The following is a 20,000-nucleotide window of genomic DNA, read 5'->3' on the forward strand; positions in this document are numbered from 1 at the left end:
TACATCTGTACAACACACACACTCCTACAACTGTACAACACACACACTCCTATACAACTGTACACACACACACAACTGTACAACACACACACTCCTATACAACTGTACAACACACACACACTGCTATTCATTATAAGTATGTATATGTATGTATTATGCTAATGAATATATTTGTTTTGAAGACGATGATATTAAATGCACTATTGAAGTTTAAATGTCAGCACTGTGAGCTCCTTCTTCTTCTCTCCAATCTCAGATTTTCAGTTATTTTGATCTTCAGCTCTATAAAAGGAAAGAGTTTTTCTCCTGTTATTCTCAGACGTGATGTTCATGTTGTGATCTTCAGCGGGGGATTAAACACTATGAATGGACGTTTATGAATAGGCTGATTTTCAAAAGCGTGATTATGGGACTTGTCGTAATGTGTTACGGCTGGAGACTACACACAGCCGTGTCTGATCTCAGCAGCTGTCTGTGTTTAATCTGGATTACGGCGGTGTGTGAAAGCGACGCCACGCTGCCCGAGATCCCACTGAGCTCCATCTAACGGCTCATCGTGTTTCCCACAAGGCCTCGCTTCCAGACATTCACATTCAAACGCAGAGGAGAAAAATCTGACCAGTAGCTCTGTCTGGTCCAAACAGCATTCCGAGTGTTTAATTTACTTTCCTGTGTCCTGTTACATCTACACATTAAAACAGTGATAAAGCTGTGAGACCTTCAGGAACATGCTCAGATCTCAGATCAGTAGAAGTTCTATCACAGCCTCGTTTGAACAGAATGGCAGAAAGTTAAAGATACAACAAAAACCTTGCAATAATAATCAGGAGCAACTGTTACCATGACTGTGGGATGAAGGAACCATCAGCATGTTGCTGATTTGTAAACTGTTTAATAGATGAGAGACGTTTAGATGTTTAGAAGCCAGGAGTAAAATGTTGAAAAAACAAGATATTGGATGAGAATTTGAGTAGATCCTGGAGTGAAGAATGCTCATGATCTTCTGATGTTGTGAAGAACAACCCAGCAGGATCATCACTTCACCGATCAGAGATGTTTCAAGCCAAGAGCTTTGTAGCTGAGGTCCTGCTTTGTTCAGGTTTAGTGATATCAGAGATCTTCTGAGAATCTTTGAGGTCAATAAAGGAAAAGAGAACACGTAAAGTGTGTTATTTGAGAATAATGGTCATGACAATCAAATGACCTTCAGCTTCATTCTCCAGAAGATACATTTTATTTAAACTTCTGTAAATTTATGTATTTTATCTGTAAAATCTGCTCTAAAATTAATAATTAATCAGGATTATTGCTAAGCAACAAGCGATCTCCACACCGTTTTCTACCATTTAATAATAAACATGAGTTCATGTTACGACTGCAGGTGAAATAAATAAATAAAAATAAATAAATAAAAGATTTAGAGACTGATGAAGTTTGGAAGTTGAGTTGAAAGATGAAAGTTGAGTTAGATGATGTTCCTCAGGCTTCAGATTCTTTATTCTGTATGATGTGAGTGCGTTTCTTCATTAATGTTCAGAACGTCCCGACCGATCCTGACCAATCAGCACAGGCTACGGTCTCCATGGCAACGGCAGAGATCAGGAAGTGGAGGCCACACTGACATTTGTTTCCAGCTCTGTTATTTTCACAAATAAGTGTCCCGGAATAGTGAAGCTATTCACAAGATCAAACAAATCTCCTTTTAATACAAGTGAAACCAGGGAAGATACTTAGATGAGATGAGATGAGATGAGATGAGATGAGACAAAAATGAAATGAGACAAGACGAAAAGAAATGAGATAAGAAGAGATGAGACAAGACTATTGAGATGAGATCATATAAGACAAGACAATATGAAAAAATATAAAAAGTGAGTAGAGGAGAAGAGTTGGAGACAAGACTAGACGTGATCAGGCGATGAAGATGAGACAAGATGAGATGAACAAACAAGACAATATGAGAAGAGAAAAGAAAAAACATTATATGAGACAAGATGAAAAGTGAAGAGAAGTGAGAAGATTAGACAAAAAGAAAAAAATGAGATAAGAAGAAATTAAACAAGAAGAGGAACGCTGAGGCAAGCAGAAATTAGATAAAACAGGATGAGACAAGGCTAGAGAGATGAGATGAGACAAGATTGGATAAGAAAAGACAAGACAATACAAGACAAGAAGAGATAATACAAGACAAGATTAAAAGTGAAAGGAGAAGAGACGAAATGAAATGAGATGATTAAGATGAGATGAGACGAGATGTTTAGGATGAGATAAACACCTCCTGCTGTAACTGAACTCATCCTGAGCCTACAGTGAGATGTGAGTGAAATCGGATGAGATGAGATTAGATAAGAAAAGAAAAAACAATATAAGAGAAAAAGAGAAGAGGAAACGATACAAGACAAGATAAAAAGGGATGAGAGGAAATGAGACAAAATTAGATGAGACAAGAAGAAAATGAATGAGATAAGAAGAGATTAGACAAGACGAGGAAAGCTGAGGCAAGAAGACATGAGATGAAACAAGATAAGACAAGGCTAAGGAGATTAGATGAGAGGAGATGAGATACGACGAGACGAGATGAGATAAATTGAGATAAACACCACCTACTGAGTGTAATAGAGCTTGCTCTAGCTCTGAGATGTGAGTGAGATGTTACTCCTGTAACAGGAGTAACAGTTACAGTGAACTTACATAAGAATGTTCTTGAGACTTTACACAATCTTTCACTGTGAGTCTTTTGAGTCAATCTGCTCAGTATGCACACACACACACACACACACACACACACACACACACACACACACACACAGTGCTGAAGTGTCCCTGAACGCTGTGTGTTCAATAGCGTGATCGTGTTGAATCATTACAATAACGGACTTAGCGTTTGAGACTTTACGCCGCTGCACGTCTTCACCCCAGACGTCTCTCTCGCTGTTTTCTCTTGTCGTCGGGTTTAAAGTATTAAAAGTTCAAATCCTGCTTCTCAGTACGGATTACGATATCGACAGCACGAGCAGACGCCTGACGCCTCGCCGCACGAGCATCAACACAAAACACCATCAATCATCTGACATTCTGACCTAATTATCTTATTGGATCATTTCTGACCAATCAGAATCCAGAATTCGACAAGTCGTTTAACTCAGCACTTTCAATCCTCCTCGTTTATCTCAGGCTTCAAATCAGCTTTGTTCCATCAAATATTTAATCCTGAAGCATCAGTAAATATTTCATAATATTTTATATTTAATATTCAACTCTTCACTTCTCACCTTTTCACGCAGTGATTAGGAGGAAGTCTGCGTTTTACAGCTACGATTCAAAAACCATCTGCTCACACTGAGAGTTTGACAGCACAGGATGGGTGTCCATCAGGAGCCGATGTTCACACCACGCTAGTTTCATCCTCCTGCTCCATCACATGCTGGTATTCCACCTGCGCTCGCAGCTCTGGAGCTTTTACACTTAAACTGTTCCCTCCTGTCTGAGGTGTGAAGTGTGGAGTGAAGAAGAGATGAGAGGAACAGATCCAGCAGAAGGTGAACAAAGCTTTCAGAGACAGGTTTGGAGATATAAGCTTCATGCTGCCCATCAGTGATAGAAGCTGGAACAGGAACTGATTAAATGAAAATGTAACTAGAAAAGGTTTAAAAAAATGATGTGATTTCTAAATTATGGTTGATATGAGGTGAAGTTCTGGAACCTGAAGAACTCATATAAAGATTAATATGAATATAAGATCTGATCAAGAAGATTTGAATATCCAGATCACTGAAAAGCTCTTAGATATTTGATCTGATCTTTAAACATCTTTTTAGCTGCTCATCACTAATTAATCAGGTCTGTTGTTAAGCAACCAACCAGCTCCACAACATATTATACAAATTATACATAAATTATACATAAAATATACATAAATTATACCAGAATTCTGAAAAAATTATAAAAGAATGAAAACAAAATTATACCAAAATTATTAATTATTAAATTTTTCTAAAATTATAAAAATAAAAGATTCTTTTAAATAAAATTAAATTTACAATTTAAATTAATCTAGGTTTAATAATTGGGGTGTTATGGTCTCTCTCTCTCTCTCCTCTCTCTCTCTCTCTCTCTCTCTCTCTCTCTCTCTCTCTCTCTCTCTCTCTCTCTCTCTCTCTCTCTCTCTCTCTCTCTCTCTCTCTCTCTCTCTCTCTCTCTCTCTCTCTCTCTCACATGTCAATAAAGTTGTTGAGTAAAAAGAACAGGATTTGAACTGAAAAGTTTGTTCCTCAGTAAAACGTTGTTGTGTTCAGAGGGAAAGCAGAAAGATCTTAAGAACATTTCTCAGTGTTGTGTTCAGGTTCCTGCATGGTGTTGAAGTTCACCTGCAGTTTTTTAGCTTGGAATGTTGCGTTTCTGCCGCCACAGCAAAACCGTAATTCATCCTAACAGCCTCACTCGGCTTTTCTCCATTTCCCTCCACGCTGCTTCGGCGTGACGTCTCCGTGAATAATGCGCAAATGAATAAACTCCAGAATCCAACGCTAAAATATTTCAGCCTGGTCTCTCTCTCTCTCCTCTCTCTCTCTCTCTCTCTCTCTCTCTCTTTCTGGATGGATAGATCTTTTTATCTCGCCTCATAATGCAGAAATGGAGTTTTAGTGCTGATTCAGAACAAACTATTTCTCACTTAGAATTCATCTCCATGCTCGGATCACGTGCTTCCACCCTCATCGTACAGCAGAGATGACCTGGAGCTCCATCGCAGGAAAGGAACTCAAAAATATACATCATCCTCTAACTTCAGATGTAGTCCATCACCCAAGAAACCAGCAGCTTTACTCTACTCAGATGGAATTAGTTTCCTCCAGATCATTAGGAGGTCACACGACTATAACAGGAACCTGTACCTGAGCTGTAATGTTGCTTCTCTCTCACCCTGTACACCTCGTTTTACTGTTATGGTCATGTGACCTGCTAAAGATCAGCCATCTGGATTTAGTGAGAGACTGGAGAAAAGAGTGAGAGCTTCCTGGAGCGACTGGAGCACAAAAATAGAAGCCTTCTGCTATCTTTTGAATCTTGGATCTTGAATGTTTGACGCTAATCCAGAGGCCATTAGCATTTTTAGCATGATAAATTAGCACGCTTAGCTGCTTTAGGTTAATGTCCTTTCTTAAACACGCTATACAAATGAAACTGAAATGAACTGAATCCGGTGTAAACACAAACGTTACACATAAGAGAGTGAATGTGATCTCCTTCACAGCGTTCTGGACCATGAGAGATCTGCAGGTGATGTGACGTTTGTAAAGTTTTAGTAGAAAAAAAAGTTTAAAAAAAGTCTGACATTTTCTCCACTGCCCTTTCAGAAAGTCGTCCCTGACAGAGCCATTATTCAGCTGCGGTCTTTAAAGACACCCAGGAGAGACAGTAGGTGTCCACTCTCTGCTTTATCTGTGAAAAACCAGCAGGGAGAAAAGACTAATTAACCCTAAAAAATCTCCAACTGTGAGGTTTTGCTTCATTTAGGGAGAAAACTCACGCTTTATAGTCTGCGAGCGAAGAGATCGTGATAGCGCTGATACAAGAGCGCGTTAGCGTCAGTACAATATTTAACTCTGACATCAGGTGACGGGTTCATGATTTACAATTTCATCACTACTCCACATTACTCTTTCACTCACACTGAAATAATTATAATCACTTCGTCTCTACGGCTGTGTCTCAAACCACACACTCCTCCATCCTCTATTTCTTCATCCTTGCTAACATTTAATGTTCTAGCATCCTAGCGTTTAGCTAAAGCACATTCCAGTGTCGTTTTCTATATAAAAACTACACCTCCATAAAGTAAAATTTATTAATTAGTTATTCATTCATTAATAATGGCTAAGCATCAGTGTGGACGCTAGCTACCTGTTTCAGAGAAGAAAGTTAAAAAGCTACCAACAACAGGCTGTTTGTGTGGAAAATTTCACCAGTGTGTGTGTGTGTGTGTGTGTGTGTGTGTGTGTGTGTGTGTGTGTGTGTGTGTGTGTGTGTGTTATAGAGCAGGAAGTGGAACATTAATAATGCGACTCTAAATGTAAACAAAGCCGGGAAGACTTGGTTATGATAAGCATTTATCATCACAACACAATGCTGCTGCTGCTGCTGCCGCTAATCAAAAGGTAATCAGCAGCTAATCAGTATGTTCCTGTGGTGCTCCTCTCTCCAGCACATCACAAGGTGAAGTCATTTCACACTGAGTCCACAAGACTGCAGCTCTCCATGCTACAAACCTGTACACATCTCTACACAGCTGTCATCATCTGTACACATCTGTAATATTTCTATACATCTCTACACATCTGTCATCATCTGTACACATCTGTAATATTTCTATACATCTCTACACATCTGTCATCATCTGTACACATCTGTAATATTTCTATACATCTGTACACATCTGTAATCATCTCTATACATCTCTGCACACATCTGTAAACATCTTTACACTTCTGTAATCATCTCTATACATCTGTAATCATCTTTAGACCTCTGTACATGCGTACATATCTGTACACATTTGCAATAATTTCTACACATCTCGTTACATCTGTATACATCTGTAATCATCTCTACACATCTATATACATTACTATACATCTGTATTTATCGCTACACGTGTACACATCTGTAATCACCACTAAACATCTGTACACATCTGTATACATCTCTACACATCCAAATATCGGAGACTACAATTATCACAAGCATCTCTCTCTTTATCACTTGCTTTCTATCACTCCATCACTCGTTTTCTCTCAATCAGACACTCTCTCTCTCTCTCTCTCTCTCTCTCACAGTGACTGTAAGTGATTGGGTATTGAGTCTACACTCTGGTGTGAATCATTACCTGGAGTTTTCCTTTTTTATTTCTCTTTGTTGCAAGAGGAAGTCAGCGCGAATGTGGCCCAGGCATGTGTGTGTGTGTGTGTGTGTGTGTGTGTGTGTGTGTGTGTGTGTGTGTGTGTGTGTGTGTGTTATAGAGCAGGAAGTGGAAACATTAATAATGCGACTCTAAATGTAAACAAAGCCGGAAGACTTGGTTATGATAAGCATTTATCATCACAACACAATGCTGCTGCTGCTGCCGCTAATCAAAAGGTAATCAGCAGCTAATCAGTATGTTCCTGTGGTGCTCCTCTCCAGCACATCACAAGGTGAAGTCATTTCACACTGAGTCCACAAGACTGCAGCTCTCCATGCTACAAACCTGTACACATCTCTACACAGCTGTCATCATCTGTACACATCTGTAATATTTCTATACATCTCTACACATCTGTCATCATCTGTACACATCTGTAATATTTCTATACATCTCTACACATCTGTCATCATCTGTACACATCTGTAATATTTCTATACATCTGTACACATCTGTAATCATCTCTACACATCTGTCATCATCTGTACACATCTGTACACATCTGTACACATCTGTAAACATCTTTACACTTCTGTAATCATCTCTATACATCTGTAATCATCTTTAGACCTCTGTACATGCGTACACATCTGTACACATTTGCAATCATTTCTACACATCTCGTTACATCTGTATACATCTGTAATCATCTCTACACATCTATATACATTACTATACATCTGTATTTATCGCTACACGTGTACACATCTGTAATCACCACTAAACATCTGTACACATCTGTATACATCTCTACACATCCAAATATCGGAGACTACAATTATCACAAGCATCTCTCTCTCTTTATCACTTGCTTTCTATCACTCCATCACTCGTTTTCTCTCAATCAGACACTCTCTCTCTCTCTCTCTCTCTCTCTCACAGTGACTGTAAGTGATTGGGTATTGAGTCTACACTCTGGTGTGAATCATTACCTGGAGTTTTCCTTTTTTTTTATTTCTCTTTGTTGCAAGAGGAAGTCAGCGCGGAATGTGGCCCAGGCATCTATGTGTGTGTGTGTGTGAGTGTGTGTGTGTGTGTGTGTGTGTGTGTTTCATGCACGACAGGAGCGATGGCACACTCGATGCTACAGTAAATATCTAATACCAAGAGTCCAATTACAAGAACAGGAAGAAAAATCACCCAGAAAGGAGATTTAATAAAGTCCCTGATGCCACGTTTTTCTCTTCACTTATCACCTCTGAATACGAACAGGAGAAAACACTGCCTGTCAGAAATCTCTCAGTTAGAAAAATGTCACTGTCAAAATACATACAATCCCCTACATCATGTTACCATAGAAACCACAAAGGAGCGTGAACGCCGCTGTCATAAAGAAGCTACAAACCCTGGAGCTTTATACCTGGCGCTGGAGACTCCTTCCCTACACCACACAGGTACGAGGTTATTAAGGCATTGGACTTTGGACCTGAAGGTCATGATTTTTAATCCCAGCACCAGCAAGCTTTCACTGCTGGGCCCCTGAGTAAGGCCCTTAACCCCAATAGTGCTCAGTTGTATGAATGTCATTAAAAATGCTGATAAGAGCATCTGCCAAATGTTGTAAATGTAAACAGAAATGATCAGGAGTTTGTGGTCTGTGTCCTCCTCAGCGTGAAGATGTTCTGCCTTCAGCGCGCTACAGGCTCCAGCGTTAGATTTCTATTTCCTCATTCCTCGTTATTAATTCTGCTCAAGGCAAAGCTGACAGGACGGTGAGAAGGACGAGAGCGATGAGACGTGACCTCGCAAATCCATCGCACTGACCAACATTCAGGCTGAAACCTCCGACCTCAACCTTACAGGTGAGATCAATGCATCATCACACAGTGTGTGTGTGTGTGTGTGTGTGTGTGTGTGTGTGTGTGTGTGTGTGTGTGTGTAGCTGAATTGTGCTTCAGGTGGAAATTCCTCACTGTAAACACTCACGTCTCGGACGTTTCTCGTCTCATGTGGCTGAGAGTGGAAACAGGACCAGATACGTCTCTTCTTGAAGACATTTATTTATTTTTGTTCATTTGAATGAAGTGTGTTGTTTTAGTGTGTATCTGTCAGTCTGTAAACAGTCTGAACATCGTCTGTCTCTGAGAGAAAAAAATTACAACTTTCAGAATAGATTTCTGTAGATTTACACTCAGCAGAGACGCAGAGACGAACGTGTCATTATTCATAGTAACAAATACTAAATCCTGCACGGTCCCAGACTCCACCCCTCAATTTTACTTTCATCTGCATCCTGCTTCTTCTTCTTCTACATCTGCTTCTTTACACTGAGCCTCACAGATGGGGCAGGAAAGCCTCAAAGCTGAGGAGATGAGCCTCCATCTGCGGAGTGCAAACTGATGAATTATAAATAAAAATGTAATCGCTTGTAGACGCCATGCTCTGAAACGCGACGGAAATCGTTTGCATCAAGATCTATCTTCATTCCACAACAAACACAAGACGACCATCAAGATGAGGCTTTCTAATAAAGCTAAAGTAATGGCACCCTGCAAAAGAAGAAGGAGTTCCTTAAAGGTCATGCATTATTTTTTTTATTCTTGTTTTTTCTGTTGTTACGGATTTTCTTTCTTGTGATCTTGACATAAAAAACAATTTCCTCGTAATTACGACTTCTGTGCATTCGTCATAAGAGCACATTCTAGAGGCACAGACTGATTCGTGACCACAAGAACACAAGAAAGAAAGAAATATTATGTACGGTTTTGTTTGTTTCGCAGTGGCTAAGCAGCGCTATTGGATGATTAAACGTGTGCTGTCTATAGGGGGCGCTCTTTTACCGTTTACTCAGCATTCATTTTTTGTATGCAGTTTTTGGGCTGCATTCAAATGTGAGTATGTGTTTATTAGCTTTTGTAAATCAGATTTTCCTCACATTTCTACACAACTTTAAATATATGATATGTCAGAAAAAACTCGGATGGAGATGGAGGGAAATGGATGGAGTGTTGGTGTTTCAGGAAACCCACGTGTGTCCGGCACCAATGAAGGAGGAGGAAGATGAAGGAGAGGAGAATAAAGGCGAAGGTCATTGGGGTCACTCTCGGGCCGGACACTGATCTCCTCCACTTTTGTTCAGTGTAATGAGTTTTGTCGTAGAGTTTAATGTGAGCAGGCGGCGGAAACGTCCCGAATCACACACAGGAATACAAATCACATCCTCTCTTACACACACACACACACACACACACACACACACACACGACTGACACTTCATAGTGTGTATTAGAGTGAAATTTACAATAAATACTATAACATTTCCTTTAAAGGTCCTGCAGTACATCACACATCATTCCTGTATTTATTTATGAATTTGTTTATTTATTTACCTATTAATCATAATAATTGTATATTTGTTATATTTATTTTTGTTATCTATAATAAATGAGTAATTTATTCTTTATTATACTTCTTTTGATTAAAAGTTGTTATCGTGTCACGCTCATTAGCAAAGTAAATCTCGTAATAATTTTCCCATCATGCACTGTGCTTTGTTTGCATGAATTTCCTGTTGTTGTTGTTGTTGTTGTTGTTTGTTTGTTTGTTTGTTTGTTATTTTGGCCAGATAAGGACAAATAGGATTTGAGGGTCTTGTTTACTTACATCGTACAGCAAAGACAAAATGTCAAAATACACACACACACACACACACACACACACACACACACACACACACACACACAAACAGATTGTGATTCTACACACATCCTATCTGAATGAAGGAATTTTCCAAATCTGATGTAATTACATCTCAAAGTTCAGAGCAGATCAGACAAAAACCTGATAAATGTCCCAGGTACAGGTGTGTGTGTGTGTGTGTGTGTGTGTGTGTGTGTGTGTGTGTGTGTGTGTGTGTGTTGGTTAATGGGGTTGGTGATAGGAGGGTTGAGTGTTGGATCATAAATCAAAAATCAAAGAATCAGAAATAAATCAGTTACGAGTAAAAAAGTGACATTAAAGCCACTTTGGCCTTCAGAAATAAATGTAATTAAGGAAGAGATTTATGAGACACAGTGTGTGTGTGTGTGTGTGTGTGTGTGTGAGTGTGTGTGTGTGTGATGCTGAGACGATTTCCTGATTTTAGATGAGCGTTGTGCTCCTTCAGGGTTTTCCAATTTACACTTCAAAACCGAGAAGTTGCTCTTTACACAAGTGTGTGTGTGTGTGTGTGTGTGTGTGTGTGTGTGTGTGTGTGTGTGTGCTGTACACAGCAGAAACGTGTGAGAGTTAGAAACTCCTTAAAAACCAACATTATCACTCTTTCAGGCGTGTGTGATTTCCCATAATGCCCCTGACGACTCGTGCTTCATCACACCAGCTGCTAATTTCATGCAAATTTCAACAAAACGGAAATGAAATGATGTAAAATGAAAGTTTCTTCTCCGTCTCAGGAAAGTCTAACGCTTGCCGCAACCCTCACGGCAACTGCTGTATATTTAAATCAGATTCATAAAGAATTTATCAGGACGTGATGCAGCGGGATTTTATTCCTTAGTAATATTTTTAGTAAAGTGCTAGCTGTGTTAGCTAGTCTTTAGATACATTATGCTTGTTGAACATATGTCCTAGTTGCCTAGCAACACCTGTAGTATATTGACCGATTGTAACCATGGCAACAAGAGCACAACAGGTTTATTGTTTTATATTTTGTAATTTTGCTTATCAAAAAATATCAAATATAAAGTTTGGAAAAATGTTGGACAAAAGAATTTTCAGGCTCGCCATCATGACGACGGTTACCATGGAAGGAGTTACCATGGTAACGGCGGTGTAAAGTGCCACCTCACTCACCAGCATCGTGTTCCGGTTTGCCGTCGTTCTCCGTGTCTGTGAGCGTCAGGGCCGAGTTGGAACGACTGGACATTCGGGAGTCACGTCCGTGCACGTTAATCCCCCTGTCCCACAAGCCGATGGTGCAGTCCGGAGAAAAGGAGACACCCCCTGCACTCTGGATGCGATGGTCCAGGCCGGTTTCGGCACAAAAGCTCAGGCCGTGGCGAGGAGCTGCAGCACAAATCCCCAACTGATGCAGCGACAACGACTGAGCTGAGAAACACGACACACACACCTTCTCAAACTTTCATTCAATACACACACCTGTATAATAATAATAATTTCATTTATTTTTAATCCATTTTTACTGTTACATCACAGTCAATATTATATAGTTAATATTGTATGTATATTTTATATTATTTAAATTCCTCACACAAGTGTTTTTGTTGTAGAATTGTAGAATTAATTCATTAATTTATGCATTTGTTTGTATTCAATATTTAAAATTAAACAGAAAAGTAACAAAATCTCTACCCGACTTTTTTTTTTATTATTATAAAAATGATATAAATCTCTGTCTCTATCTTCTTGTCTAATCAAACTGAATAACCAATCGGGAACAGACTTTGTGAAGGCTCCACCCCCTTACTTTGATTAATGCGAGTGATGGTTTATATTATGCAACCAGTTAAATATTAATATATCACAACATTTTATTATATTAGATTATTTATTCATAATTTATTACTACTGTTACATTATAGTCACTATCACATGGTCATTATTTTATACTTTATTATATGTATGTTTTATATTATTTAAATTCTTCACACAAGCTCCACCCCTTTACTTTGATTGATGGGTGTGGGATGGTTTAAATTATAAGATGCAACCAGTTAAATATTGTCACAAAAAGATATTTGATTTAATTATTTTATGAAAGTGTATAATTATGAATAATTTAGTATTTATGTGTATTATTAGTGCTGGAATGGTGAACGAGCTCTAACCTGCTGTGTGTTTGCTCAGCATCTCTCCAGAGTTCGTTTCCATCACGTGATGATTCTCAAAGGCCTTCAGAGTGTCGCTTGAGCTGTACACCTTCCTCCCAAATCTCTCCATCCTTCCGTCCTTGCTCTCCTCTTCTCTCTGCCCTCCTCTCCCTCGTTCCATCCACTCCCTGAGGGAAGAGTGCAGCCGTCGCTCGTTCACCTTCCTGATCTCTTCATGCTGCAACTCGTCTTTTCTCCTTCGCTGCGTTTTTCCGCTCGTCCGGCGTTTTTTTTTTTTTCACTCGTCCTCGACCTGTTAGTGGAAACAGAGAGAAAAGAAAGACTTGGACGTTAATCCTGCAGAGAGACAAGAGTGTGACGTAAGTACAGAATAAAAAACATTTTACATTTTTAAAGAAGAGCTAAAAAAAAAAAACAAATATGAGAAGACAAAGACAAGGAGCGAATGACACGAGGATGGTGGGAGGAACAAAAAGAGTGAGAGAGACAAAAGAATAAACCAAATACAAGAAAAGAAATTGATGGAGGGTAAAAAAATGAAAAGAAAATGAAATGGTAAAGAAGGTGATACGAGAGAAAAGAACGAGAGCTGCGAAAAGAAAAAAGAAAAGAAAGAGAGAAGGTGTTAAAAAGGGGTCTGTTAGAAAAAGAGACAAAGAGAAAATGATTAAAGCGTTTGTGAACTTTACGAACTCGTCATGAAACTTGTGTGTCTGAGAAGATTTTCTTTCAGGCTCGCAGCAGAATACAAAACACTGATGATAAAATAAAACAGAAATAAAGATGAACAATGTGAGGAGAAAGAGAACGAGAAAAGAGGAGAATAATAATCAGATTAAGAAGTAAGCAGGGCGAAGACAAGGAGAGGAAATATAACAGAGTGAAAACAACATACAGACAGACAGACAGACAGACAGACAGACAGATTCACAGACAGTTAGATGCAAAGACAGACAGACAGTCAGTCAGACAGGCAGATAAACACTCAGACAGAGATATAGACAGTTAGTCGAGACAGACAGTCAGTCAGACACACAGACATACAGTCAGACACACAGACAGACCAGACAGACGGCCAGATGCACAGACAGGCAGACAGATAAACACATAGATAGAGAAACATACAGTCAGACACACACAGATTCACAGACAGGCAGAGATACACAGGCACAGAGAAAAAGCTCCAAAACGAATTAATTTGAGATGAAATGAAAAGAGACTTACTCTCTCCATCACTCTATCTATCTGTCTGTTTATCTCTTTGTCAACCCACCTTTCTGTCAGACTGTCCAATGTTTCTTTCAATTTTCTAAAGTCCCTATCTATCTATCTATCTATCTATCTATCTATCTATCTGTCTGTCTGTCTGTCTGTCTGTCTGTCTGTCTGTCTGTCTGTCTGTCTGTCTAGCTTTCTTGCTCTCTCTCTTTTTGTCTATTAGTCTTTGTTTGCCTTTCTGTCTCTCTCAGTTTACATTCCAGTACTGTCTGTCTCTTTCTATCTGAATATCTCTCACTCTCTCTCTCTCTCTCTGTCTTGCTTTCTCACTCTTTGTCTTTTTTTGTCTGTCTGTCTGTCTGCCTGTCTGTGTTCATGGCGCAGTGCTGTTATAATTTGGACGTGTTGGTTGTTCTGTGTTGTTGAGTTCACACTCATATTCCCTCCTGCTTAAAGTTCCCTATTTGACACTAGTACACTAAGTGAAGTGCGCACTTCTCAATGAGGTCGCGTCCCATTACACCAACACTTCAGTCTCTGTAGATTTTACACCAACACCATGCCAACTTTTATATTAAAATATCATCCAATTTGCTTTTCAGTCCTCATGGACATGTACGCTCACACACACACACACACACACACACACACACACACACACACACACACACACACACACACAGTCATTCAGCTCCAACCTCCCTGCTGAGAGACTGAGAGAATAAACTTCACTGGTGTTCAGATGTTTCTTGCACGACTGCACAGTTGGTTTATAAACACACAGAAAACACTCCAGCGTTCATTCCTTTAATATTCAAATATATCTGAAGTGAAAAACATCAAACACACACACACGTGTTTCCAACTCAAACAGACACGTGTGTTTTCATATTGGAGTGTGATTCTGTCCATATACAATAAAGTAGGCGTGTTGTTTCATCAGAATATGCAAATATGGTGTGTTGATTAAGGTCATGCTTAAACTCCATATATGGAAATGTGGGTGTGTCAATTAAAAATAAAGTTGGAAATGAAGTTAATCTTAAATTAAGTATAATTTTTATTCACTAAAATCTCTGACTAAATGTATGAAACTGTGATACTGTCAGCAAGTTCTTATATGGAGAGAGGGTGTGTTTTGGAGGCCATATATAGAAACAATGGAAATGGAAAAGAAATTTACTACTTTGTCATAATTTTTACGCCACAACGATTTTCCAGGATTTAATAGTTAATTTAAAATGAAAATTAATATAAAGTTTAAAATTGGATAAAACTCCTGGTATAACTATCCTTTATTCCGAGTCACTTCTCCAGAATACCGAAGCGTTTAGACGTGTGTTTTAATGGACTCGTGACGTTTCAGGTTAAACGCGTTCTCAAGGGAAGTGAAGACACGAGCACCAGATCTCCATAATCACAGAACTGGCCTCGTTTCATTTCCACGCCTGGTTTCCTCCTCCTGCCCCAATGCATTGTGGGTCATTGTTTTTTTGCCGAGTCGCTGTTTTTCCTATGGAATTGTGGGTAAAGGGCCACCTGGGTGTGATGTGTTCAGTGAAGCGCTGAACATTAGCGTGATTTATACACTTCTCTCGCGACTGTCCTCGTTTCACACGGCTTTAAAAAACACTCCGTCCTTTTCAGTGGAGTCGTCAGGAGGGAAATGAATCACAGCGCACACGTCCCCGGTGTTACACACAGATCAGACACACGTCCCCGGTGTTACACACGGATCAGACACACGTCCCCAGTATTACACGCGGATCAGACACACGTCCCCGGTGTTACACACGGATCAGACACACGTCCCCAGTATTACACACGGATCAGACACACGTCCCCGGTGTTACACACGGATCAGACACGTGTCCCCGGTGTTACACACGGATCAGACACGCGTCCCCGGTGTTACACACGGATCAGACACGCGTCCCCTGTGTTACACACGGATCAGACACATGTCCCCGGTGTTACGCACGGATCAGACACACGTCCCCGGTGTTACGCACGGATCAGACACACGTCCCCGGTGTTACGCACGGATCAGTCACACGTCCCCGGTGTTACGCACGGATCAGACACACGTCCCCGGTGTTACGCACAGATCAGACACATGTCCCCCGTGTTACGCACAAATCAGACACACGTCCCCGGTGTTACACACGGATCAGACACACGTCCCCGGTGTTACACACGGATCAGACACACATCCTCAGTGTTACACACAGATCAGACACACTTCAGGGGTTCAGAAAAGTCGGGGCAGTGCTTTAGAGTGATAGAGTTTCCCCACCTGACACTGGTCCTGAGAGTCCAATCTAAAGTCTACTAAATTCCAATACCTGATGTTGTACACACAAACCGTACACACAATCCACACACACAAACCGTACACACAATCCATACACACAATCCACACACAAAAAACAGGAAGATGCAGCTCTGCCTCTGCCATGTTAATCTGTGTTCTATGTGACTCTCAGGACACGCCTCGTCTCCGTAGTGGAAAACGAACTCAAGAAACAGTTTAGAGAGAAAAAATCAATCAACATATCAAATTATTGGTCACTTACTAAATAATAAAGGTAAAGTGCATCTACTAATAATTATATAGAAATAAATCATTTTTACACACACATTAAAAGACTGTGAGGTGGTAATCTTTTTTATTTCAGCTTTCATTTTAATGTAAATGTATTTTAATTAAAAAATGATATTAAAAGATGATTTATGTTGATCAGCATTAATACGGAACCTGATGAAATGACAGAAAGAAAAAAGTAGCACAAGTATAAAAGGTTTAACGGTGAGTAAAAAAGGAATTATGACAGTAATAAAACAAGTGTGTGTGTGTGTGTGTGTGTGTGTGTGTGTGTGTGTGTGTGTGAAATGGAGAAGATGAGAGATGGATGAAGAGATGAGAGGGATGAGGAGGAGGAACAAAGCTTTCACTTGCCATTATTTATGGAGGTAAAGGTTGAAGGTGGCGTCACATATTCACAGTTAGAAGCAGTGCTACGGAGTTACACACACACACACACACACACACACACACACACACACACACACACACACACTGCCCTTCACACATGTAGGGAGATTTCCTTTCAATTTCACTACACCATTATTCATCACGTCTTATAAAGAACATTCTGGGAATATTTTATTTTTATTAATCCTGCACTATGAATTTTATAAGTATCATTTTTTTTATTCAGCCTCCAGAACTCTTGATGTTACTGCGTCTCTTCAGCTCTGAGCTCTGCCTCTGGTCAGAGTTTCACCAAAACATCTGATAATAAAACCCAAAACTTACAGTACACTGATTTACTGCCTGCAAGTGATTCCATTCAGTGATTCAGAGCCAAATGATTCAAATGATTAATCACCAAACTATCAGCATCTTCATCCTCCTTCACCTCTCCATCATCTCCATCATCACCATCATCACCATCATCTTTATCCTCCTTCTCATTATCATTACCTTCAACATTATCCTCCTCATCATCATCATTACCATCATCTTCATCATTATCACCATCTTCATCCTCCGCATCATCACCATCACCATCGTCATCAACATCTTCATCCTCCTTCTCATCATTACCATCAACATCCTCCTCCTCATCATCATCTTCATTTTCCTCATCATCATCATCAACATCATCCTCCTCATCATCTTCAATTTCCTCCTCATCATTACATCATCATCATCTTCATCCTCCTCCTTATCATCATTACCATCATCATCATCTTAATTTTCCTCCTCATCATCATTACCATCATCTTCATCATCATCACCATCTTCATCCTCCGCATCATTAGCATCACCATCGTCATCATCTTAATCAAACACCATCATGGTTCACTCCAGGAATCAACTGAGGAATCACAACGCCACTGTTTATCCCTCCATCCCTCTGTTCCTTCACCTCTCAAACCCTCTCTCCCACTATTTCTCCATCCCTCTCTTCCTTTATCACTCTCTCCCTTTAATCCTCCCTCACTCTATCCCTCCATCTCTTTATCCTGCCATCCCCCTATTCCTTATCTCTCTATCCCTCTATCTCTTCATCTTAACATCCATCACCATACCTGGTTTTGACAGCTCTGCATAATTCATGTACTTTGCCACCCTATCTCTCTCTCTCTCTCTCTCTCTCTCTCTCTCTCTCTCTCTCTCTGTCGATCTTGGAGAATGTCAAGACAAATGACAAAAAAAATAAAGGCACTGCAGACGTGAAACGAGGGCACGCTTCCATAAACCTACGTGAGATGTGAGAGCTTCGATGGTCTCCAGGGCATGTTGTTTTCTCAACGATAAATAGGAGAGAGAGAGAGAGAGAGAGAGAGAGAGAGAGAGAGATTTTGCTCTTACACATTATCAGTGTGAATTTTGGAGCTGTGAATAATTTATGGTGATTATTATGCTTCAAAATGACATTTAATTGCAGTAATTAGAATAATACACACATGATATATTTATTTTTTATAAATCTACACTACTCAGATGTCGGGCTGTGAGGAGGAAATGGTCACAGAAATGAATCATTATCCTTTTATATATAATTAAAATCATCAGAAATGGTTTTCATTGGTTAAAAACAATCTTTCGATATATTCAGAGTAGAGAGAAAAATCACAGCTATAGAATTTACATAATATATAAAATAATCACAAAACCAATTTATTCCTGCCGATGAAAAAACTCACAAATAAAATGCAACAAAAAGAAGATAATGGTGTTAATATGAGAAAAAATTATGAGTAAATAAATACATTGTATACATTCATACTTCTACACACACTTTATTGTCAAAAGTATTCGGACATCTGCTTTTTCCACAAATTCATCTTCATGAAGATCTGCTTTCCATGTGTGTGTAAGATCTCCTGCTATAGAGCTCCAACTCTATTGAACACCATTTGGATGAGTGTAAACGCTGACTGCACCCCAGGAACCTCCTCACCTTCTCAACACACATGTAGCTGAATAAATCTCCACAAAAATCTAGTGGAACATCTTCCCAGAAGAGTGGAGGTTATTATAACAGCACATGAAAACAAAATGTAAATACAATATTCAAAAAACACAAACAGAGCTTCCGCACAGGTGTCTATAGATTCTCAGCCATGTAGTGTATAAACAGGAAATGTTCCATCTTGTGTGTAAATATGAAGCAGAACATCTGGTTGTGTTTCTGTAAATTACAGGTGTAAGTGCTGAAGTTTTCTCACAGCACCTAGAAGATTTTCATCCTAAAAATGGAAATTTCCTGAACACGTTGAACAGTGTGATTATCGAGCCATCTCTCTCTTGTCTTGCCCTCGTCTCACTTTCCTCTTACCCTCTTCTCGTCTCGCTCTTATCTCACCTCGTCTCACCCTCATCTCGCTTTAGTCTCGCCCTCGTCTCACTCTCATCTCGCTCTCATTTCGCTCTCATCTCGCTCTCCCCCTGATAAAAGCCTCTCTCCAGACATCTCATGGTTTTGTAGGTTATGTAGGTCAGGATTATGTAAGAGACACTCGGCTCTGTCTGGCCTGATGTGAATTTTTAATTTTGCACAGCGAAAAAGTGCCTCAGACTTTTATAATTTAACACACGAGCACTAGAGGAAAGAGACAAGATGCAGAGAAAGACGCCCAGAGATAGACGGCGAGAGAGACGAGACATCAAGAAACAGACGCCAGACTGTGGCATAAGAACAGGAAGTGGATTTCACTTGGAGCTTTTCTTCAAACGTCGTCATCTTGCAGCACATTCGGTTTGATTGATGGAATCTCCACCAGGGTTTGAGTTCTGTGATACTGTGAGCGTCTCCTTGTTGGCCTTGTTTTGATTTTAGGTCACTAATCTACGAAAAAAATATATATTTTGTGATGGAAGGAAATCGCTATAATTTTTTGACTAATAAAAATCATAAAAATGATGATGATCATCTCCCATGCCTCCACATTTTTCAAAAAAACCAAGTGTGTTGGAGATCTGTTAGTCTGAGCAACCAGTAAGAAAACAGGAATATGAATAC

The 20,000-nt window shown here is 39.6% G+C and overlaps 1 protein-coding gene across 1 annotated transcript in view; it reads right to left on the bottom strand.

The window, feature by feature from the left end:
- The window catches only part of si:dkey-237h12.3 (teneurin-3), a 100,551-nt gene that overhangs the window by 66,116 nt on the left and 14,435 nt on the right, over nt 1–20,000 (bottom strand). The window contains 2 exon segments of the mRNA XM_046849368.1: nt 11,750–12,004; nt 12,745–13,039. Coding sequence (XP_046705324.1) covers nt 11,750–12,004; nt 12,745–12,907 — 418 coding nt within the window. The 5' untranslated portion in view covers nt 12,908–13,039.

This window comes from Silurus meridionalis, chromosome 5, assembly GCF_014805685.1.
Source record: "Silurus meridionalis isolate SWU-2019-XX chromosome 5, ASM1480568v1, whole genome shotgun sequence".
Taxonomy (NCBI): Eukaryota; Metazoa; Chordata; class Actinopteri; order Siluriformes; family Siluridae; genus Silurus; species Silurus meridionalis.